At 52.2% G+C, this 23116-nt stretch overlaps 1 protein-coding gene across 5 annotated transcripts in view; it reads left to right on the top strand.

Moving 5' to 3' along the window:
• Window positions 1–2018: 2018 nt before the first annotated feature.
• The window catches only part of SLC24A4 (solute carrier family 24 member 4), a 56030-nt gene continuing 34932 nt past the window's right edge, over window positions 2019–23116 (top strand). Inside the window, exons 1-10 of one of the 5 annotated variants that reach the window (XM_028496348.2) lie at window positions 2019–2094; window positions 5839–5913; window positions 7186–7270; window positions 7808–7911; window positions 8730–8804; window positions 11566–11591; window positions 13210–13263; window positions 14885–14970; window positions 19618–19787; window positions 22219–22411. In XM_028496348.2, the coding sequence (XP_028352149.1) occupies window positions 5848–5913; window positions 7186–7270; window positions 7808–7911; window positions 8730–8804; window positions 11566–11591; window positions 13210–13263; window positions 14885–14970; window positions 19618–19787; window positions 22219–22411 (859 nt within the window). In that variant the 5' untranslated portion in view covers window positions 2019–2094; window positions 5839–5847. Of the gene's footprint in view, window positions 2095–5838; window positions 5914–7185; window positions 7271–7807; window positions 7912–8726; window positions 8805–10764; window positions 10839–11565; window positions 11592–13209; window positions 13264–14884; window positions 15028–19617; window positions 19788–22218; window positions 22412–23116 lie in introns of those variants that run through there. The other 4 variants (XM_028496345.2, XM_028496346.2, XM_028496344.2 and 1 more) reach the window with 4 other exon arrangements.

The following is a 23116-nucleotide window of genomic DNA, read 5'->3' as shown; positions in this document are numbered from 1 at the left end:
AGCCATGGCCGCTGAGACTGCACGTCCGGAGCCTGTGCTCCGCAACGGGAGAGGCCACGACAGTGAGAGGCCCGCGTACCGCAAAAAAAAAAAAAAAAAAAAAGGGGGTCTCCCTGGGGACAGGAGATTTCCCTAGTGCCGGCACTGCCATCTTCGACCCTGCCAACGTCCCTTGACCTCTCTGGGATCTTGGCTTCCCTCTCTGGAGTGACAGGTCCATTGTGGGCAGGAGGAGAGATTGGGAGGAGGGGGCTGATGGGTCTGGGACAGGCTGGAAGGGCTTTGCAAGAGGCCTCCTGTCCCTGAGCTCTGAAACGACTCTAGCAGAAAGGGATGGGCCTCCCCTCTCCTCTTCGTGGAGCTCCTTCTCAGCTCTGACTTGACAATGGTGAGGGAAGATTATTCCACAGTTCCGGGCGGGGGGTGGGGGGGGATGCAGGTTTGAAGCCCATGACAATCTTTTTTTTTTTTTTTTTTTTTTTTGGTACGCGGGCCTCTCACTGTCGTGGCCTCTCCCCTTGCGGAGCACAGGCTCCGGACGCGCAGGCCCAGCGGCCATGGCTCACGGGCCCAGCCGCTCCGCGGCATGTGGGATCCTCCCGGACCGGGGCACGAACCCGCGTCCCCCGCATCGGCAGGCGGACTCTCAACCACTGCGCCACCAGGGAAGCCCCCCACCACAATCTTGACGCGCTGTAACAGTAACGCATGTTATTAAAATTAGTCTCACCGTTTTACCGATGAGGAAACTGAGGCACAAAGAGGTTAAGGAACGTGTCCCTGTCGACCCAGCCGGTAAGTATTAGAGCAGAGAACTGAACTTGGCTGTGTGACCTCAGAGCCTGCCCTCCCAAGCAGGACAGCCATCCCTGGCCTCAGCCTGAGCGTTGGCAGGGGTTGTGTTTGTAACAGATCCGAGCGTGTGTTGAAGCCACTTGGAAAGCTCTCTGCTAGGAATGTGATTGGAATCCATTGACAAAACAAGGAGCCATCCCGATTTTCTTCTTTGGTGACTTTTGATTTCTTTATCCTTTTTTTGGTAACTTTATTGAGATGTAATTCATATACCATACAGTTCATCTGTTTAAAGTGTACGATTCAGCGGCTCTTAGTATTCAGAATTGTGCAAACATCACCACAAACAATTTTAGAACATTTTCATTACCCCAGAAAGAAAGCCTGTACCTTTTAGCTGTCGTGCCCCAAACCCCATATCCTCCAGCCTTAGGCAACCATTAATCTACCTCTGTCTCTATGGATTTGCCTGTTCTGCACATTTTATATTAATGAAATCATACAATAGGTAGTCTTTTGTGAGTGGCTTCTTTTACTTAGCAAAATGCCCTCAACCTTCCATGTTGTAACATGTATCAGTACTTCACTTCTTCTTATTGCCAAATAATATTCCATTTGTATGTATATATCACGCTTTATTTATCCACTCATCAGTTGGTAGATGTTTGGGTTGTTTCTGCATTTTGGTTATTATGAATAATACTGCTGTGAACATTTCGCGTGTGGATTTTGTGTGGACATATGTTTTTATTTCTCCTGGGAAGATACTTGGGAGTGGAATTGCTGGGTCATATGGTAACTCTTTTTAACCTTTTGAGGAACTGCCAGACTGTTTTCCAAAGGGACTGCACCATTTTGCATTCCCACTAGTAATGTATGAGGGTTCCAGTATCTCCACATCCTTGCCAACCCCTGTTATTATCTGTCTTTTTGTTTATAGCCGTCCTAGTGGGTATGAAGTGTTTCATTCTTTTTTTTTTTAATTGGAAGGGATATGCAAAACATGATCAACTTTAAGGTACTAGAATATCTGGATAATTCCGTATCCAGCAATGTTTTCCTAAGAGCGCAGGTCTGCCCTGGACAGAGAAGTAGCTGGCCTCTCCCCTGGCAGTCTAACACCAGGGGGGCTCTTCAGTTCCATGGCCGACCCCCCCAGACCTCAAATGACACCCCTTGATAACTAATATTGAATACCTTACCGTGTCCTCTTGTCTTCCAGCGATTCATGAGTTCCCCACAGACCTGTTCTCCAATAAGGAGCGACAGCACGGAGCCGTCCTGCTGCATATCCTTGGTGTAAGTGGCCCTCTCGGGGTGGGACGTCCCTAAACTTCAGGCACGTGAAACCTGTCTTCAGAGCACAGCATGTCAGAGATCTCATCCGGTCTTTGTAAGAGCCCTGTGAGAACAGATGCTGGATGTGTTTTAACCACAAAGAAATGAAATCTTAAGGATATGAAATGACTTGTTCAGTGTTACACAGTGAGTGGCCCCAGAACCAGGACAAGATTCACGTCTTCTTGTGCCTCATTTTCTGCTTTTATAAAACGGGGGTGACAGCGTCTTTCCCAGGTGTATAAATACGGGTGAACATGGGTCAAGTCCATCAGACATCGCAGGGCACGTGATAAGGCCTCTGTCCCCACTTGCTATCATGATCCCCGGGATCCCCCCACATTTTACTGCCTTGACATAACTAGTTTAAGACTTCGGTGCCCTTCTTCTCAAACTTCTCTCAGTGTTAGATGAGCCTGATGTCCAGTGGTGGAGTTCAAGTAGCGGTTCAGAAAGGCATAGTGGCCTCAAAACTAAATGATGGGTAAGAGTCGCCCTTCTCTGCAGGCAAACTACAGCCCGCAGCCACTGCCCGTGTCTGTAAATAAAGTTTTATTGGAACACAGCCATTCTGACGCTTCTCTGTATCATCTGTGGCTGCTTTTGCGCTTCACTAGCAGAGCTGAGTAGTTGTGTCGGAGACTCCGTGGTCCACAAAGCCAAAAGAAATTGTACTTTCTGTCCCTTTGTAGGAAAAGTTTGCCAGCCCCATTGTTTCGTGCAGGGAGATGAAAGTGCTCCGGGTTTAATTTTCTCCTTTGCATCAATCACAGCAGATGTTCCTCCTGCTGTGGTTCCCTGACCACCCAGCACCACCTGCTTACATATTTAAACCCAACACAGTATTCGTCTTTGCAAGAGATCATTAAGCAAGGGAAAGCTGGGATCCTCACGTAGAGAGTCGCCACCTGAGAATAATGTATGAGTGAAGTTTTAATTAACAGGGTAAACCACTAGTGAAAATGAAGGTTGTGGGCAAATTTTGAGTGACAGACCTGTGTATTATTTCTCTAATAGAGTTATTATCTTCCCAGCATCTCTGGCTTTCCCATGTCCTCTCCTTTCACCGAGGGGGTGTGGGTTTGGCGAATTAGTCCTATAGTTCTGTCCCTCTGCCTCATCAAAGTCTTGACAAAGCTTTTTTTCCTGAACCTGAGAGGACCTCAGGAATTTTGCAGGAAGCTTTTTTAAAAAAATTTTTTTTAAACATTTATTTATTTATTTACTTGGCCGTCTTGGGTCTTTGTGGCTGTGCGTGGGCTTTCTCTAGTTGAGGCGAGCAGGGGCTAGTCTTCCTTGCCGTGCACAGGCTTCTCATCGAGGTGGCTTCTCTTTTTAAAAAAAAAAATAAATTTATTTTATTTATTTATTTTTGGCTGCATTGGGTCTTTGTTGCTGTGCGCGGGCTTCCTCTAGTTGCGGTGCGTGGGGGCTACTCTGCATTGCAGTGTGGGCTTCTCATTGCGGTGGCTTCTCTTCGTTGTGAAACACGGGCTCTAGGCGCGCGGGCTTCAGTAGTTGTGGCATGCCGGCTCAGTAGTTGTGGCTCGCGGGCTCTAGAGCGCAGGCTCGGTAGTTGTGGCGCACGGGCTTCGTTGCTCCGCGGCATGTGGGATCTTCCCGGACCAGGGCTTGAACCCGTGTCCCCTGCATTGGCAGGAGGATTCTTAACCACTGCTCCACCAGGCAGGAACCTTTTAGGCCAGGCATTACCCAGCTACGTCTGGAGAACCCAATCTAGCCTACCTCCTGTTTTTATAAATAAAGTTTTATTGGAATGCAACCACACCCATTCCATGGCTACTCTTCTACAGCACCAGAGTCAAGACGGACTGTGTGACCTGCGAGGACTCAAATATTTACTATCTGACCCTTTAAGAAAAAGTTTGCTGAGCCCTTTTTTAGAGCAAGAAAAGGCTGGAGCTTTAGAGCCAGTTTTTGTCTGTAGCACTAAGAAGCTTCTCAGAACTTCTGGCCCAAGTGAAGGAAACAGTGGTGCCATCTTGGCCCCCTTTTCTCTCCAGTGTTTCTGGAGAGCCAGCGTCAGGGGAGCCAGAGGCCCTTCAGCCTCACGGGACACCCTTTGCCTGGGAGATGCTGTTGGGGGGAACTTCCGAGGGTGTGTATTCAAGTCGGTATCCTAAGCTTTGTAGCAGGGTCTCTCCCACCTCTCTCTGTCCACTTTACCCACACCCCCAGTATTTGTTTCCTTTTTCCTTCCCCCCAAAAGATAATGTGTCAAATTCAGTGAAAGCCACACCTGAACTCCAGTAGACATCTGCCTCAGATGCTTTGGTCACAGTTGATAGATCTTCCACTTTAATCACAGTTAATTAATTGTAAAGTTGTCATAGTATCACGCTGTTTTAGCTGAAGCAGCCCAGCCTTTCCCTCTTTTGCGAATAGGGCATTCATGTCACTTTTTGTTTGAAGAAAACATGGCTTCCCCCAGAGCCTAGAGTAAAATCCCATCTCCTTTCCACAGGTCCTGCTCCTTGCCTCTCCCTCCAGCATCACATTCTTTATTCTCACTCTGTTCTACCTGCACCAGTGACCTTGCTGTTCCTCAAATGCATCAAACATGCTCCTGCCTCAGGACCTTTGCACTTGCTGTTTCCTGGCAGTTACAGATACTTCATTTGCCTATCTGCTCGTCCCCCACAAAGAGGCAGAGGCTTTTCCTGGCATCCTCGCCACCTATCCCTAATGGCTAGAATAGTACCTGGCACATAAGATGAGCTCAGTAGAGCCGTGTTGGGTGGACAGGTCAGGGAAGAGTTCTGTAGATAAAACTGTCTAACAAATACCCATCTGTTCTTACTCTGTCATCAAACAGAAGAAACTGAGACCTAGAGATGTGACTTATCCAAAATCACAAGGCAAATAATTCCCAGGATTAGCACTGGAATTTGGACTCTGTTCCATGAGCCTCCCAGTATAAATGGCTTGTGGATTTTAACCTGGACCAACATCAAGCAGCGTCCCAGGAAACGCTGGGTCTCACGTTGCCGTCTGTTTTGGCAGGAGGTGGGCAGTCAGTAACAAGGAAATGATGCCTTCTCTAAAACTAAAGAGGGGAAATCAGGATGATGATTATTTTAAGCTCTTAAAATGGCAGTTTTAAATGCTTTCCCTCTTGGCCCTTAAGATTAGGATCTTGCCTTTTGAGGGCCTACCGTGGTGCTGAAGAGAGAGCTGCTTCTTTAAGAAGAGAGGAAGATGGGCTTCCCTGGTGGCGCAGTGGTTGGGAGCCCGCCTGCCGATGCAGGGGACGCGGGTTCATGCCCCGGTCCGGGAAGATCCCACGTGCCGCGGAGCGGCTGGGCTCGTGAGCCATGGCCGCTGAGCCTGCGCGTCCGGAGCCTGTGCTCCGCGACGGGAGAGGCCACAACAGTGAGAGGCCCGCGTACCGCAAAAAAAATAAAAAATAAAAAAAAAGAAGAGAGAAGAGGCACAGGCCCCTGTGGCATGAGTCCTAGTCCCCTCCGCTGCTCAGCAAGTGATTTCTCCTGTCTGGGCTTCAGTTTCCCCATCTGTCAGTGAGGGAATTGAGGAATCACATCTCTGTGGTGCTGGAATTTTCCTCTATGCCTCCCTCTGGTCACCTGGCCTCTGCCCGAGCAGGCTGGTTTGGAGGGTGATGGACGCCTGGCTGTGCCCATCAGTGGCAGGAGTTCTGGCTCTGTCTCCCCATTTCCTTCGCAGGCTCTGTACATGTTCTACGCCTTGGCCATAGTGTGCGACGACTTCTTCGTTCCGTCTCTAGAGAAGATCTGCGAGGTGCGTGGGAAGGACTTAGGACCCTTTGGCAAAGCCTGGGTGCGGGACTGGGGGTGACTGACACGTGGCGTGTCGGTACAGGCCAAGAAGGACCGGGCCGGGGGGCAGGCCCAGGCAGAGGCAGGGAGGGGCAGGACAGGATGTAGCATGGTTTGGGTTCTGCTAAAAGCTATCACAGGTGCTTCAGCGGCTGAACCTCGGTGGCACCTCCTCTGCGGCAGGGCCGAGGTGGCCGGGCTTCTACCTGGGGGTCAGTGATGGGCCCCCACCCCATTTTCCATCAAGCCCAGAGCTCCAGCCCTTCCAAGCACCCCTTCTGTAGCAAGCTCAGTGGGGAGGTTGTGCTGGCCCAGGGATTGGATTCCGCAGGGGCTTCAGAGCCCAGGCTGCCCAGGAGTGCTTTGGGAGGGTGAGGGCAGGAGGAGGCCGAACCCTGCCCTGAGCCAGCCTGCCCAGGGGCCTTCTGAGAACCACAGGTGGGCACCTTCAAGTTGGCATTCACACGGACCCAGAATCTCCGTGGTTTTCCCGAGCACCCGAAGCCTCCAGCCCCACATTCCAGATCAGAGGATGGGCCTCTGTGGCCAGAGCACAGTGTCGCCAAGCAGAGTGGGCCTTGACAGTTCCAGCCCTGTCCCGTGCTGGCTCAGCCCTGGGGACAGGATGTGAGGGTCTGTTTCAGTGAGCAGCCAGGTGTCGGGCCTGCCATTGAGAAGGCCTTCTGGGATGCAGGAGCCAGGCTGTGCGTCCGAGGCCTCCACATCCCACAACCTGACGTGTGGAGGTCCGCTTGGTACCCGAGGTCTGTGTGAGCACCGGAGGAGACGGACGCTAAAGTGGTGGACTCGCCGCTGAGCACCAGACCCTGTTCTAGGCACCCAAAGATGAAAAAGACCAACCTTGTCCTCATCATCCAGCGGGGAGGCAAGCGCATGGACCTCAGACCCTCACTGCGTGATTCGTGTTTCAGCTCCTCTGTCCCAGGGGAGTGGCTGGCTCGTGGTGGCCACTTAGAAAGGCTTCATCAAGGAGACGTTATTTAAGGGCTCAGAGAGTGAACAGAAATGGACGGGTGGGGGAAGGGGACAGGCGATTCCGGGTTGAGTGCCTGGCAGCGTGGAGGAGGTGCAGGGAGGAGAGGCCGCCAGCCCAGGAGCTTGACTCTGGCTACGGTGCTGCTCCCCTGCGCTCTGCCTGGCTGCCGAGTGCTCAGTTAGCATGTTTACCGCCCCCACCTTACAGCCTGAGGGTCTGCGGTCGCTTCTGTTTCAGAAACTCCATCTGAGCGAAGATGTGGCTGGAGCCACCTTCATGGCTGCAGGAAGCTCGACGCCAGAGCTGTTTGCCTCTGTGATTGGTAAGAGGTCCCGTCGCCCCGAGACACGGGATGCAGAGAGAGCCCAGGTTTGGTGCCCAGACTAGTGTGGGCGTTTGTCAGCTCTGAGTCTCAGTTTTCTCCTCCGTAAAATGGGAGAAGTAGAGAGATAGAAAGTGAATTAGTGGTTCCCAAGGGTGTGAGGTGGAGTGGGGTACTAACAGGTATGGGGTTTCTCTTGGGGGTGAAGTGAACGTTCTAAAATTAGATTGTGGCGATGACTGTATAATTCTGTGACTGGACCAGAAAACACTGAATTGACATTTTAAATGGGTGACTTTTATGGCATGTGAGTTACATCTCAATAAAGCTGTTCAGAAAGTGGGAGCATTAGAGTAGCCGGTCCCTGAGGGCACTTCCACCTCTGCTTTTGCGGTCCTCAGCCGCGTCGCTGGTGTTCTCTGATACTAAGAACAGCTTCCCTCCGTTCGCGGGGTGGGGGACACAGAGCCGGCCCGGGTCTAAGGAAGGGGGAGGCCTGGGCTTTGCAGAGGAGTGTTTGTGCCTTTCTGTTTCCAGGTGTGTTCATCACCCACGGCGATGTTGGGGTTGGGACCATCGTGGGCTCTGCTGTGTTCAACATCCTGTGTATAATCGGAGTTTGTGGATTATCCGCGGGGCAGGTCAGTGGTCTCTCTCTCCGTACGAAATGACATAGGGACAGCGCAGGGAGACCCAAGGCCCAGCCCTAGCCGAGCCTGTAAGTGCTGTGGGTGTCAGAAACGGTTTCCTCTCCGAGCCAGCTTCCTCACGTGTAGCAGGGCTGTCCTACCTTCCTTCCACCGGTGGATCTGAGAGCAGGAAGAGCGTCAGCTCCATGGCTGGTCCAAGGGGGGAGTGTTCATTCAACAGCAGTAAATATTTAAGAGGCGTCTCCTGTAACTCTGACCCTGAGCTAGACTTTGCACATATTTGGGGTCCGCCTTCAGCCTCCCCACAGGACGCACGAAGCTGGCTTGTTGTTGAAACCCCATCGCATCTTTCTGGTCCTCAGAGCCCCAGGGGGATATTGGACTCAATCTCAAAGAGTCAGGCTCAAGGGTAGGCCCCGCCCGACCAAGGGAGGTAGAGGTAGGCGGCCGGTCACCCCCGGAAGGTTCGAACATCGGAGGGAAGAGTGAGTTCCTCTGGCCTCTCCCCCTGACACATGGCTTCTGCCGGGAAACATGCCAGGTGGTCACCTTGGAGGAACAGGGGGCAGCTTTGCCATCACTTAGGAACATAATGTGGTATCATTCCATCCCCAAATGTGACAAAGAGCACAGGGTGGCCTTGAACGGCCAGACAAGATGTGGTTCTGGTGGCACAGTTAAGATGAGCTCCGTGGATATGTGTCTGCACCTGCAGGGGTCTGGGGGTGGTGGGAGCCCCACAGCAGCGTCCCCGGCCCCTGTATCCCATCTCCCCAGACAGTAACAGCTGATGGCCCTTTGCTCAGCAGGTGATCCGTCTGACGTGGTGGGCCGTGTGCCGAGACTCTGTGTACTACACCCTCTCTGTCCTTGTGCTCATTGCCGTGAGTTACCTTCCCCCCCCCCCGCCCCCCGCCCCTGCGAAGGCACCGGGGCCCTGCCCACCTCTGTCCCTGGCACTAGAAACAGAGAACCCACGGCGCCTCTACCCTGGGGTGTGCTGGCCACTCACTGCAGTCATGTTGACCAATCTCCCACCACCGTGCCTCCCTGTCCCGAAAACCTCATACCTGATGCTTTGTTTATCCATCACATCCAGGTACCACCTTGAGGGCACAAAGGCCTTGAAAAAGCTAAAGAAGGCATCACACGGTTGATGCAGTTAAGCTCAAGCACATGCTCATCGGAGGCCTTCAGATCCTCACTTAGAGACCATTTACTAAAGAGCAGAGTTTCTGGCTTCCCACCTTACCGCGGAGCAGGGAAGAGAGGCCAGCTGGGAGCCATCAGGGTTGGCAGCTGGGAGCAAGGATATGGGCAGAAAAGGCAGAGGGCCCGAAACAGGGATCCCCGAGGGCTCGGGTACATCGTGGCACATGACAGTGACACAGCACCGAAGCCCATGGCACAGGTTACTGCCAAGGAAGGACCGTGTCATCCACAGGGGAGCAGCTTCCATCCAAAAGGAGCTTTAAAGTGGCGGCATGAGGGCAGGTCATTTTCAAGAGGGCAGATGCACATGGCATGCCCAGATTTCAGAGTGTGGAGCGTGCCCTAGAGTGACAGTTCTCAACCTAAGAACATCTAGAGCCAACTGGATTTGATAATCATGACCCTTGTATTAGTTATCTGTTGCTGTGTAACAAATTTCCCTTAACACTCAGCAGTTTAAAACAGCAAACCTTTCTTGCTCCCATTTTCTGTGCATCAAATCTGGGAGTGGCTTAGCCGAGCCCTCTGGCTCACGGGTGTTGGCCAGGGTATAGTTAGGTCAAGGCTCCCGTGGGCGACGATCTGCTTTCAGGATCACTCGCGAGGCTGCAGGCCGGCCTCGAGCTGTTCCACAGTGCAGCTCTCGGCATGGGGACTGGTTTCCCTCCCAGCAGGGGCGAGGAGGCACCAAGCTGGAAGCCACAGTCTGCTTGCAACCGAATCTCGGAAGTGGCAGCCCATCACTTCTGCCATATTCTGTTACGAGCACATCCCTAAGTTCAGGCCACGCACACAGGCGAGCATGAAGATCAGGCAGTGCCCACCACACCCCCCAAAAAATGAAAGTTGTAGATAAAACTATTTACCTGTATACAATTTTACAAAATCAATATAATGCCCAAACTATACCATAAAGGACAAATAAAAGTAATTCATAATAAAAGAATACACCTTTCAGTGTGTAAATGTTTGGGCATGAAGGTGCTAGAATGCTGAATCATGTGATCCGTTGCCCCCATATGGGAAATCTCCAGGCCCTACAGCTACCAGTGCAGACTGAGGCTGGTATGCTGGGCTGGCAACCCCATGAGTGATGCCGACCTCGATGATGTGATTTTCCAAAATTATGAATGACTCCTGCTAAAATCCTAAACAGAGCCAAGTACAATCATCCCTCCGTTTGCCTGACAGTTAACTCACTAGAAAATTAAGTATTTAGTAAAACCATGTAGGAATGCTTTGATTTGCAAAATGGAATTAAGGTTGAGGCTCAGGTCTTTTTTTTTTTTTTTTCTGCTTCCCTAAATATCTAGCAGGACATTTAAGACGTGTGCCAAATACGGAAGAACTCCTCTGGTAGAACCATTTCACATGCTCTAGGCTGACTAGCACCCTGGGCCTTCACTGCCTCTAAATGCCAGTAGCCCTCCATTGGGTTATAAAAACTGAAACTATCCCCGTAAATGTCCCCCAGGTTTCCCAGGTGGTGGCACTGGGCTCCCCTCTATTGAGCGCCTCTTCCTCAGAGGTTTGAGTTTGGGGAGCCTTACAGCAATGCCCAGCCAGGAGGACCCTCTCCGAAGTGACTTCCCAGAGCAGATTCTGTGGGTGCTTCCTGCCATGACAGCCAGGAGAGGGGTACAATGGGCCCAAGTCCAGACAACATCCCCCTGGTCTCTCCTGGCATCCCATGTCTCCAAGATCAGGTTGGTGGGCACTGCCCCTCCACCTTCCTGTGCACACTGGGCCGGGCTGGGGCGGTCACAGGACTCCTCCCCTGGACCACGGAAGCATCATTCATCCGTGTCCCACTCAGGCAATGCTGGGTGGAATTGTTGGGCAATGTCAGTGCCCTCTTAGGAAGCCACGGCATCCCCACCATCACCCCTGGCCTCCCTTCAAATGGTACAAATGGGTCCTTTGCCCTCAGAGTTTCCAAAGGGGTTACTCTTTATTTTTAAAAAAATGACACCCTTTCCTCCCCACCCACACACACAGAGGTACCACAGATCGATCGATCGATCGATCGATCGATAGATAGATGATAGATAGGTAGGTAGGTAGACAGACACATACATACATACAGAGATGCCTTTTCAGTTTTTAAGATTCTTGATTTCAGCAACTCTGTTCCATTAATGAGAGCAGACCCCTGCCAGGTTGGCCCCAGTGGCTACTTGGACTGTTGGTAGCACAGGCCAGTTCTCTTTGGAGACCCACCCTAGACCTCATACTGCAGCATCTACTGACCAAGGTTTCCACTAAGGAAAGGTCACCTTCTATGTTTGAGAAACCCAGACATCGAGAGAAGAGCCAGATTTCTGTAAAACACATAACTAGCCTATGTGTTGGCTCTGGGTGCTTAGAGGTCTGCGTTTGTTCTTCTTTTGGAATAAATATGTCGCCCCGCCCTTTGTTTCTTTTGCCTTCCAGTTCATATATGATGAAGAAATTGTGTGGTAAGTTTCTAAAGTTTGTTTCTTGTTGTTCCTTTTTTGTTAGTATCCTTGCTTGTCGGGTTCATTGAATCTTTTTTAAAATTATTTTTACAAACGTAAGTTTATGAACTTGTGAAAGTAAAAAGGGTATCATTCTAAGCAGTCATGCCTTTATTTATCCTTTCAAAGTGACAAAGATTGTTTCCCTTAGTATTCCCACCCTGCCAGATATCAAGACATATTATAAAGCTAAAATAATGAAAACAGTATGGTGTTTTGCACAGGGATAAGCATAGGCCAATGTGGAACTGAGAACCCAGTAATGGGCCCAGTTCTGGGCTGGGGGATATGACAGGCATCATGACAAGGTAGTGAGTTGGGGGTGGGGGGGGTGGCGGGAGAGGTCCTCATACTACAAAAATGAGGAATTCATATAGAATAAAATAACATCAGTTCCTTCCCTCACACCTTATACAAGAATAAATCCCATATGGATTAAAGATCTCGCTGTGAAAAGCAAAATTAAAACAATTTAGGGTAGAATATAGGGACTCATCTTTATGATATGGAGGTAGAAAGTGATTTCTTAATCAAGATACATAAAGCGCAAACTTCTAAAGAGGTTGATATTGCCACTCTAATTTATAGGGCATGAAGGTATGTTATGGAAGGTATGTTACATTCATAAGCCATAAAAACGGTTCTCTTCATTGACCATGATTCAGATCTGCATCCTGTATGTGGTTATTTGTTGGGCATAGATTCAGGAGAACGGATGCGAGCGGCTGCGTGCCATGGGCCCAGAGCATCCTGATTCTGGGTCCTAACCCACCGTGGGAGCCAAGAAGTCTCTCCCTTTCTGGGTCTCCTTTTCCTCATCTGCAGATGGAGTTTTGAGGGGGTGGCCGGGTCATCTACAGACCCCTTTGTGGCTCTGCTGGGCTGTGGGCTAGCAGAGGAAGAGCTCCCCAAAATGACTGTAGCTCATGTCGGGCACATAGTAGGTCTTCAGGACACACTTGTCAGATGACCCAACAAATTAAGCTGTGTGACTCCTCAGAGGCTTGTGTTCTGAGCTACAAAAATCCCCACCATGTGTGGGGTTGGACGCTGGTTCTGCAGGACGGCAATAAGAGTGCACCCCAGAAAGACCCCCACCCAGCCCAGCCCCCGTGTTTGGCCCAAGAGGCTCCTGTGACTGGCCCATCTCTTCAGGCAGTTCTTAGGGCCCCTTCCCACCTGCACCCACAGCTTCTTTTGTCGCCGGCCAGAATCTCGGGTGACCATAGGGCCTCTTAGCGTCATGACTCCAGGCCACTCCCCTCCCTGAGTCTGGGATGAGGTGGTCCTGGGCCCTCCCTCTTCTAGGTAGCTGGGGGAGCTCGTCCTGAGCCCTGTAGATGAGAACCCCTGTAGTTGAGAAGGCCCCACCCTCAGCCTTCTCTGTTACCAAGCGAGCTTCAGATTGCAGGACGGCTGGGGGCTGGGTGGCTCGCCTGCACGCCTGGGTCCTGGGCCGGGCGCTGGGTCAAGGGAGGTGACGGGACCACGCAGCCCGCTCCACCCGCCGTGCTGGTCACTCCCAGCCTTCAGCGCCGCTGGCCTCCTGGCTCTAACCAGTCTCCTTTCTGTCTTTGAGGTGGGAAGCCCTGGTGCTCATCGTCTTGTACGTGTTTTACATTCTGATCATGAAGTAAGTGCCCTTTCTCTTCTTCTGGGCTGTCTCACCTCTGGTTTCACATCCTGCTTTAGCCTTTTGTCCGAGCAGGAAGAAAACCTCCTTCAGCCCTTGCGGTCACTTTTGGCCGCCCCAGTTCTCTGGGGGACACCCCGCTGGGGCAACCAGAGTGGGAGAGAGATAGTCAGACTCTGTGTTAGGGTGCTGTCCGCACTTGGGCCGGGGTAGGTGGCTGGCTGGTGGGGGGAAGGTTGAGGCCACTCCCAAAACAAATAGCAAGCGGGGACCTCTCTCCCAGCCCACTCCACACCCCTGGCCCGTGCCCCAGGGTGACCGCTCTTTTGTGCTGTCTCTATAAATCGCCCGATAATTTAATGCCACTCTTTTGAAAGAGCCGGGCACCTCCATTTTGTCAGACTTCATAAAATGCCACCTCGTGGGGCTGCCACCTTGCACAACTGCACCGGGCACCACTTGTAGTTCTAAAGATGCAGACCTTGGAGCCAGGGTTGTGTACCCTGAGACCCTCCGGAAGCTGCCCAGGTCAGAATCATCTCAAAACTACCCATGATGAATTAATATTCAGCCATAAAAAGGGAAGGAAATGCTGACTCAGGCCACGAATGTGGATGGACCTTGAGAACATTATACTGAGTGAAAGGGATCCAGCCGCAAAAGGACAAATACTGTGCGGTTCCACTTATGTGAGGTACTGAGGAGACTCAAATTCCTAGAGGCAGGCAGCAAATTAGAGATTGATTACCAGGTGCTTGGGGGAGGGAGAAATTAATGACTCATTGGTGAATGGGAACAGAGTTCTGTTCGGGATACTAAAAATTTGGGAACTAGATAGTGGTGATGGTTGCACAGCCTTATGGATGTAATTACTACCACTGAATAGTGCACTTAAAAATGGAAAATAGTTAAAATGGCAAATTTTACGTGGTATGTGTTTTTCTACAATTAAAAGAAAAAAAAAGGCTACCCATGAGCTAAGCCACATTCAGGTTTGTAACTTTCTTCTCACACCTCCGCAGGTAATTAAAAAGGAAAACACCACTGAGGTTTACGATGCTATGAATCCCCCCGTTGACCTAAAACGTTTATAATGTTTTATACAAATGGGTAATAAGCTGTCAAACTGCAAGAGAACGGTCCTTAAACCGTCTCCTCTCTGAGTGCCTTTCAGCGGGGCCGCCAGCCTGGGGTCTGGGATGGAGTCTGTTCTCGGTGTGGGCAGCAGCGCTGGCTGGGATGGTACAGGGAAGGGCCCCCAGGCAGCCCACGGGAGCAAGGCCAGGCCTGGGAACACCTGCTTCGAGCCTGTTCCGAGGCTGGGCTGAACTTCTTCTGTCGGGACAGGTTTATAGCACGCAGAGGTAGGCGTCAGTCATTTTCTTGGGCTGAAGGTCTCCTATGGCCCCAGGAAGCCCGCTCAGGAGGGGCAGGCCCCCTGCGACTGCACATTATCCCAAGGTTCCTGTCAGGAGCCTCTGTCAGCTGGGTTGAAAAGCCTCGGCCCCCCTCCAGCTCCCCCAGGGCCATGCTCACTGCAGGTGCATGGGGGAAGGAGGTGGGGGAGGGCCCTGCCCAGTCTACCCCGCAGCTCTGACCTCCCGCCTTAACTTACTTGCAGGTACAATGTGAAGATGCAGGCCTTTTTCACAGTCAAACAAAAGACCATTGCAAATGGCAACACGGTCAACAGTGAGCTGGAGGATGGTAATGATTACTGTGATAGTAGCTCTGATGACCCTTCCATGCCATTGCTGGGGCAAGGTAAGGCTGAGCAGACAGGAGCAGGCAAGCCGTGTCATTGAAAGTACTCTCCCCTTCTCTTCCGTGCGCACACACACTCCCTCAGAATTGTCACCCTCCCCTTGGCCACAGGACCCTGAATGAGGAGGGCGAGTCATTTAGGAGGTGTGGCTCAGATGGGCGTTTACTTAGATAGGAGAAGGATGAATCAGGGGTCCACGGTCACGTCCTCGGGGATCGCCCCAAGCCTCCCGAGGAAGTCTCAGGCCCTGTTCGGCTTTCCTGAAATGCAGTGAATTACATCTCTGACCCATGTCAAAGGCCAGTGACAGGAAGCCGAGGACTCGGGAAGGCAGAGCAGGCTCGGTCTCCCTGTGGTTTCTCAAATGCCAGGCCCAGTTCCGGAGAGCTCTGTTCTAGAGAGACCACTGGCTCCTTGGCCAGATGAACAGCCAGGCCAGGAAGGATGCCACGGAGCTTCGAGGACTTCCAGACCCACCCCCGAGAGCCCTGGTGCGAGCCCCTTCCCCTGGGGACCGTGGTCTGGTCCCCTCGGCTTCTCTTTGGCCCCTTGGCCGGGGGTTCTGGGCCTCCGGAGCCAGCCCGTATCTGTCACGTTCCCCAAATGTCTGGGCCCGACCGGCTCCTGCCTTGGAAACCTTGTCCTCAGTTCTTAATCCAGCCAGTTACCAGGTGACTCCATCTGTGGGGACAGCTGCCAGGAAGGCGAGAGAGTTCACACTCTTTCCCATCCAAGACCTGTGTTAAGGCCTGAATAGATTCTTGGAGTTAAGATCTGGAAAAAAAAACCAGCTTAAGCCGGCATTGTTGAGATCTATCCACAATGTCGCTAGACGCCTCCTTTAACCAGGAGAGAGCTCCTTGGACCAGCTACCCGAGGAGTATTTCTCCTTTATTCCTCATGGCCTTGGGCAAGTCACCCCCTCTTTCGGGTGACTGAGTTCCTTTGTGGTGTCACTGATGTCTCAGAGCGGACTGTTTGCCACTGTCTGGGACACGTGGAGGCCGAAATCTATATTCCTAGGCCCTGTCCCCAGCCTCCACCCTGGGGTGAACCCCCAGGAGGAAGGCACCGGTCGTGGGTGCTGAGTGAGGGGTGGATTTCTCCACGTGGAAGGAGGGAGGCTGGTGGGGAGAGGGTGTGAGTGCGGCCAAGGCCACGGCCTGGCTGCCGAGGCCCACCCGCGGGCGGGGTGAGAAAGGAGGCCTGCAGAGGGTGGGGCTGTGCCGTGTGTCCTGTTTCTTGAGCTCGAGCAGGCTGCCCCTGGGGGAGAGCCCGTTTCCGGGACAGTCTCCTCAGAAGGGGAGGGAACAGCGTGACTGCCGGTCTGGATTTTAGCTCCACGGACACCGCGGCTCCAAGGCACGTCCCCACCCACAGTTTCTTAAGACCGAGGCTGCTTCTGGCTGCCCTCGTCCAGGGAGATCAGTGCTCCTGGGGTCCTCTGGACCTCCGTGGCAAGAAGAGAGATTCCGCAAGCGGAGTCGTTCAGGCCAGTGGGAAATAGCCGCATCCTCAGGTGCCAGCCCCGGGAGCGACCTGCCGCCCCTGTGGCTTATGGAAGAGACCCATCCCCAGTGCCATGGGGCAGGGACGTGAGCCACTTCCTCTTCCACGGAGATCCCGGCTGCCCCGAGGCCACAGCCCGCGCGGGGGGGCCTTTCCGGATGCTCCCTGGTGGCCTGTCTCCCTCACTTTTGTACCCACGACAGTAGGATTTCCCACAAGTTTATTGCTTTTCCCCAAATTTCGAAGCCCAGGGCAGTTTCTAAAAAACTGGAAGATTAGACACAGAATTGCCCCCAGGCTCAGGGAAAGGTGCGAAGATAGGTCTCCCTCCAGCTCTTATCAGGGTGAATGCTCTTAGATAAAGGCCAAGGAGGAAAAGATTTGGGGGGTTGGGGGATGCAGGCCTGGAACTGGAGAGGTGGGAAACCCAGGGATACAGCCCCAGTTGGTGGATGCCCCTTCCCTCCCAGAGGGCCGTGTGCAGGGCACTGTCCCCTAGAAGCAGACTGACGGGGCAGGAAGAAGGGACACCCGTCCCACCCCGGGGGTGAGGAGGGGCCTGAGGAGGTGGGGCTTCGGGACTTTGCCTTTTCTCACGGTGCTGCCACAGAATCTTTCCAACTCGGAGCTTCTCTCTCCTGGTCCTCAGCCTTCAGGCAGGTCGTGTAAACTTCCCCATCCAGGGTTGTCAAAGATTGCTGGCTACTAAATTATTTCAGCAAAACACACACACGCACACCCCTGACTTTGCTGGTATCAGCTTTGGTACTTCCCCATATATGTAAAATCATACATTTTTTAACCCAACCTCTTGACAGGAGAGGACACACTGCCTTTTTACCCCCACTTCTATTAAATACCTTTATGTACTTAAATGTTCTTAAAGGTCCTACAGTTCAGCTCACCAAGTCAACTCGAGCCAGTTTTCTCTCTTGAGGGGAATAGCATCCTCCAACTTTGTTCTGCGTACAGTTGTTTGGGGGTTTTCTTTCCCTACAAGTTTTACACATTTTTTACATCACACTTCAATTCAGCTCAAGAAAGCAGAGCACGGTACACCAAGCAAAGGTGACAAGGACAAAGGCAGGCACGCCTTCGTGTCCCGTCACGGCTGGGGGTCCGGCCTCCCCTTGTTGGCTGTCAGGTGGCCTTGAACACAGCCTCACAACCAAGGCCGTCTTGACCCCTGGCTGGGCTCACTCTGGGACCTTTCCCAGCTGCCCTGGCCCTAGACACAACTTTGGCTTGGAGCGGGGAGAGAGGGAAGGATACCTGGCCTTAGGCTGAACTGCCGGAGAAACGTGCTGCACTTGATGGGGTTACCTGCTGGGCAGGCGCCCTTGGCTTGGACTTATCCCCCTGTGCTGCCACTTGGTGGGCGGTGCCAGGACAAGGTGCCTGAGAAGTCCGGTATCGTGGCTCTTCCCTCCTCCTGAGCCCGACTCTTCCCCCAGGTGGTGCCCATGATAGGGCTGGTTCTACCCACGGAGCCTGCGGCCGTTTTGCTGGTTTCCCCCTCCCTCTGAGGTGGAGGCTCCAGAGGAGGCAAGGATTCCAGCTTTCCTGCAGCAGGGCGGGGCAGCTCCCCATCCTCAGAGTGGGGCCGAGCCGGGAGAGGGGCCATCCAGAAGGCCAGAGGCCCCGAGCATCGAAGCCCCTCTACTAACACCCTCCTTCACGTAACCCCCTGGCATCTGGGCACCATCAGGAACGCTGCCCCAGACTGCCGGTGTCCACCGCACGCTAATCATCTCTGGCAATCTCTATTGGCCCTTGTCTCCTTACCTCTTCTCCCCTTCTAAATTGTAAGTAACCTGCTTTCATCGAAGCGATAACACATGCATTTAAAAAACAAAATCCGTGAGTCCAACGCACGAACGCCTTGTTGGCGGTTAGTGTCTGTCTCCGAAAAAATGCATGGTCCTCCTGGCTTTGGTTCTAACCACGCGCCTCCTGTCTGCTGAGCCTTGCTGCCTCTTTGGTGAGGGTGTGTGTGGCTGGTGTGCATTTGTTCGTGTTTGTGCCATTAACTCTTGCTCGGGTTTGCTCTCGACTGCTCCAGGTTACCCTATTATCCAGGCAGGACACTCACCGGGAGCTGTTGGCCGGTGGAGAGGGATGGGCATATCTGCCTTGATAGCCCCGTGGAGGGGAAAGCCCCCCTGCTTCTGTGTGCCGTGTTCAGGAGTGCTTCTGTTTCTGGACCCTCTGGGGCTCTGGAATTAAATGTCAAACCCCCCAGGACTCGAGCTTGGAGCATGTTCGAGAAGGTGGCAGGGCAGGTCTGGGCACTGGGGAGATTTGTTCTTCAGCCTCATGAGTGGAAGCAAAGGGTCAGAGAGAGTGGCCTCCCTGCTGGAGGGTGCTGGTTTTACTGGAGACACTGGGCTCGACCAGCAGCTCTCCGTGCGCCCTCCGCAAGCAGGCTTCTCCTGGGTCTCGGTTGCCTCGCCCAGGGCCTGTGAGCCAGATCTTTGACCTCACTGCCTACCTCATGGAGAACAAATTTGGAAGCATCCTTTTGTGCCAGGTGGAGATGGTTCCTCTAAGACAGAGCAGGTGGCCTCATGGGAAGTTTAGAGCCGGTGCTCTCTGGTGCCTCCCAGCCTTGTCCATTCCTGGGGGCCCTGGTCACTTTGTAAAGTTTTGTCTGAGCCTCTGTAAACAGCGGGAAAGAAAGATCCTCTCAGAGTCAGGGGTGAGAGGTGGCAGGGATCCTGTCCACTTTGTAGGTGGGCTGCCCTGTGAGGCTTCGATGAGGAACTGAAAGACCCTTGCAATTAGCCAAGACTGGGCCCCAGAAGAGAGGGGCATCGATTGGCGGAGGGGCCGGCAGTGGAGATGGGGGAGTGGTCCTGTAACGGGGGGGCTTTGGGGCTCTGTCCAATGCCTGCAGGCGGTTCAGACCCAGTGGCCCACTTGACTAACGAGAGGAGCTGCAGCCAGGCTTCCAGGCGGCTACCAGCTGCCGAGACCACAGCCCAAGAAGTCTGCACCGAGAGGGGAAGTCAGTCGCCCCAGCCCTTGGGTTTTGGCCCCCGGGGATCTCAGCACTAATCGTGGCTTTGTGCTCGATATAGTGAAGGAGGAGCCGCAGTACAGCAAAAACCCAGTGGTGATGGTGGATGAGGTCATGAGCTCCAGCCCTCCCAAGTTCACCTTCCCAGAAGCAGGCTTACGCATAATGATAACCAATAAGTTTGGGCCCAGGACTCGTCTGCGGATGGCCAGCAGGATCATAATCAACGAGGTGAGTTTGCCTCAAGGACCATGAGACCATGAGAGCGCGTGGCCTTGGATGGGTTCTGGCACTATGAGGCGGCCCTGGCTTGTCAGCACACTCTCTGGTGTTGGGCCTGGGGTGTCCTCTGCCAGGCTGGCATTTATCGCCCCACCTGTTGAAGGAAAGAAGCCCAAGCCTCACCCACAGGCAGCAAATGGTCTTATCGGGAAGGATTTTAAGGCAGGTAGCAATCAAATACCATGCCTGCCATGTCCCACTAAGTATTTTGTCAAGTACTAGAGTAAAACTAATTGGAGAAAGGCTAGTCTGAAGTATGGGTTGTTTATTTTAACTCTTACTCGGGGCAAAAAAAGAATGAATACACACCTGTTCTCTGTGAGTAGAGCAACTCTAGAAGGAAACTGAGAAACCTATAGAAACCTTCTGGTTTGTCTCTCTCAGCATGTGGATCCATCACCTCCTTCGTGTTGTAACCTATGCCTCTTTTAATACAACCTCGTAGCTGTACTTTTGTTTTCCAAGTATAATTCTCTGTGGATTCCTATTAAGCTCGAGTCTTGACCCCCTCCCATTGTTACCTTTCATGTTCCTACTGAGTCACGTCCCACCTCCTTACAATTCTGTCCTTGCACAGCTATTTGGGGGTTTTGTTTGTTTGTTTTTGTTTTGTTTTTAATAAGGATGACCTTTCATTTCACTCTTTTTGGGTAGCAAAATATTATGCCTCCATGTCTGGCCCTGAGTCTCAGATGTAGATCACTTTGCTCTTTTTGGTGGGCTAAATGTTGTGGACACACGTGTAACAAAAAAAGTTTTAAATTTCCACTCAACCCTAGACTTCATGATTTAGGAATCCCTGCCTAAAACCAACATGAAGGAAGTTAATGGTCAATTCCTCTTTCTTTTGGAAATATAACATGGCTCCATTTTAAGTAATGACTTTTCTCCCCCTCTTTTTGCTTCCCGTAACCACAAGGATAAGTGTTAGGCACACAGTTGTGGAGTATTGCCTTGGGGACATGTTTACTGACTCTTGGTCTTCTGCTGAAGTAACTGGGAAGGATATATGTGTCCATGTGTGATGATCGTTACCCACAAGGCCTAAAGCTGATCCATAAATATTTTTAATGGCAGCCAGACAAAGATGAGCTGTGCAAAGGCAAACAGATTCTTGGGAGCATGAAAACCTGTTGATTTCTTGAAATGTGGCCTCTACATTTCCCTGGTTTCGTAGAAACCCACAGACTTGGCGAGCAAAGTCAGCTTCTGCTTGGGTAGAAAGGAGGCAGACTTGGTCAGTAACTACAAGGAGATGGGGGAGGGAAGGGGACGGGTTGGTTCAGAGCACACCCATTTCACGTGGCAAAAGACTTGGACGGCAGAGGCCTTCCGAATGGCCACTAACCCAATCAGGATGCTCAACATCATTAGTTGTTAGGGAAATGCAGATTAAAACCACCATTAGATACCACCGCCCATCCACCAGAATGGCTAAAATGAAAAGGATTGACGGTATCAAACGTTGACCAGGATGGGAAGCAACTGAAATTGTAATCCGTTGCTGGTGTGCGTGTAAAATGGTTCAACTTGCACCTACCTTATGACCTAGCAATCCCACTCCTAGATAAATACCCAGGAGAAATGAGCGCATATGTCCACAAAAAGACATGTACACAAATGTTCATGGCATTCTTCATGATAACCAAAAAGGGGAAATAACCTAAATGCCCATCAACAAGCAAAGGATACGTTGTGTGTTATTCACAGGATGGACCACTATACAGCCCTGAAAAATATCAAATGACTGATGTGTGCAGCAACATGGATGAACCTCACAGATATTCAGTTGAGTGAGAGAAGCCAGACATAAAATAATATGTACTCTTTGAATCCATTTATAGGAAGCTCAAGTTTGGGAAAAACTGATGTTTATAAAAGTCAGAATGGAGTTACCTTGGTTACCCCTGGCGAGAGGGGACCCTAAAGGAGTCTTTGGAGGGGCTGGAAATGTTCTATATCTTGATGTGAACCATCACTGGGCTGTTGGACACATACTATAAATGCACTTTTTGTGTGGAAAACAATTTGTTTTAAACTGTGCAAAGTCTCTCCTGTGTGACTGTCTTCAGGTGGTTTATGACCATCTACTGGGGGATGCAGAATGATCGCTGTCATCCAGTGACATGGGATGGGTTGTCAGGTTGGCGCCAAGAAGAGGAGGCCCAGGGCTCTGACTGATACCCTCGCTGGTATTGGTCCAGGTGGAAATGAGCAAACTTAGCTGGATTCCAAGGTCCTTGGGCCATTTTTTCAGGCAAACCCATCTCCAGGGGCGTTGTTCTCGAAACCTTTAAGGGCCGCCACATGGGAGGAACAAAGCAACAGGGCGACACTTTGTCACACGCCTGGGTGTCTGTCTTGCCTCCTGTCCGCGCAGAGGCAGAGGCTGATCAACTCGGCAAACGGTGTGAGCAGCAAGCCGCTTCAGAACGGGAGACATGAGAGCATCGAGAACGGGAACGTTCCTGTGGAAAACCCTGCAGAGCTGCGGCAGGAGTTGGAGCAGCCGCCGCCCCCCCCGGAGCCAGAGCTGGTCGAGGCCGCTTTCCTGTCCCCCTTCTCCATGCCCGGTGAGTTCTGGGGGAGTGGGGCTCCCGGGCTACACTGCTGGCGGCTCCGAGCGTCCAAGCCCGGGTCTTCAGGATGGAGAGCTGGACCCATGAGGGCGGGGGAGGCTGGTGGGAAGGGTGGACATTAAGTCACTCGGCGAACACCTCCTAAGCGCTGAACTGTGGGTTAGAGCTGCATTGGGATGCAGGCACTGCCCAGGGTTGGGGAGCCTGTGTGCCAGACGGCCGGCCAGATGGAGACTTGGGAAGTGCCAGTAACCCCTAGTGACTGCACTCAGATGCCCAGGGCATCGAGGCTTTCTCATGCAGTAAGAAAAACAGCCACGTATGTTATTTTTATGGACACGCTCAGACTCTCCAACCCTTCCAGCACGGGCAGGCTGTTTTGCCCATGCGTTGTATATTTGCTGGGACAGGATATTCTAAGGCCATAAATGACCTTTAGACAGTTACACCTTATCTATTTGATGACATCACCTACCTATAAATAAGTCAGAACAGGCGTGACTCTGCCCCCAGCCCTGAGTGTCCTCCCAGCTCATTGGATGGGCCCAGTGTCATCTGACTGCCAGCTCCTTGCTGACCTCACCTCTGCTGCATCCACACTGGCCTCCTCACTGTCCTTCCCAGAATGTAGCAGGTGTGCTCCTGCCCCAGGACCTTTGCACTTGCCCTTTGCTGGAATGCGCTTTCCCCAGTTATCTA

The sequence above is a fragment of the Physeter macrocephalus genome, chromosome 11 (assembly GCF_002837175.3).
Source record: "Physeter macrocephalus isolate SW-GA chromosome 11, ASM283717v5, whole genome shotgun sequence".
Classification (NCBI taxonomy): Eukaryota; Metazoa; Chordata; class Mammalia; order Artiodactyla; family Physeteridae; genus Physeter; species Physeter macrocephalus.
Note: the sequence above shows the minus strand (reverse complement) of the source record. Positions and strands in the feature narration are given on the sequence as shown.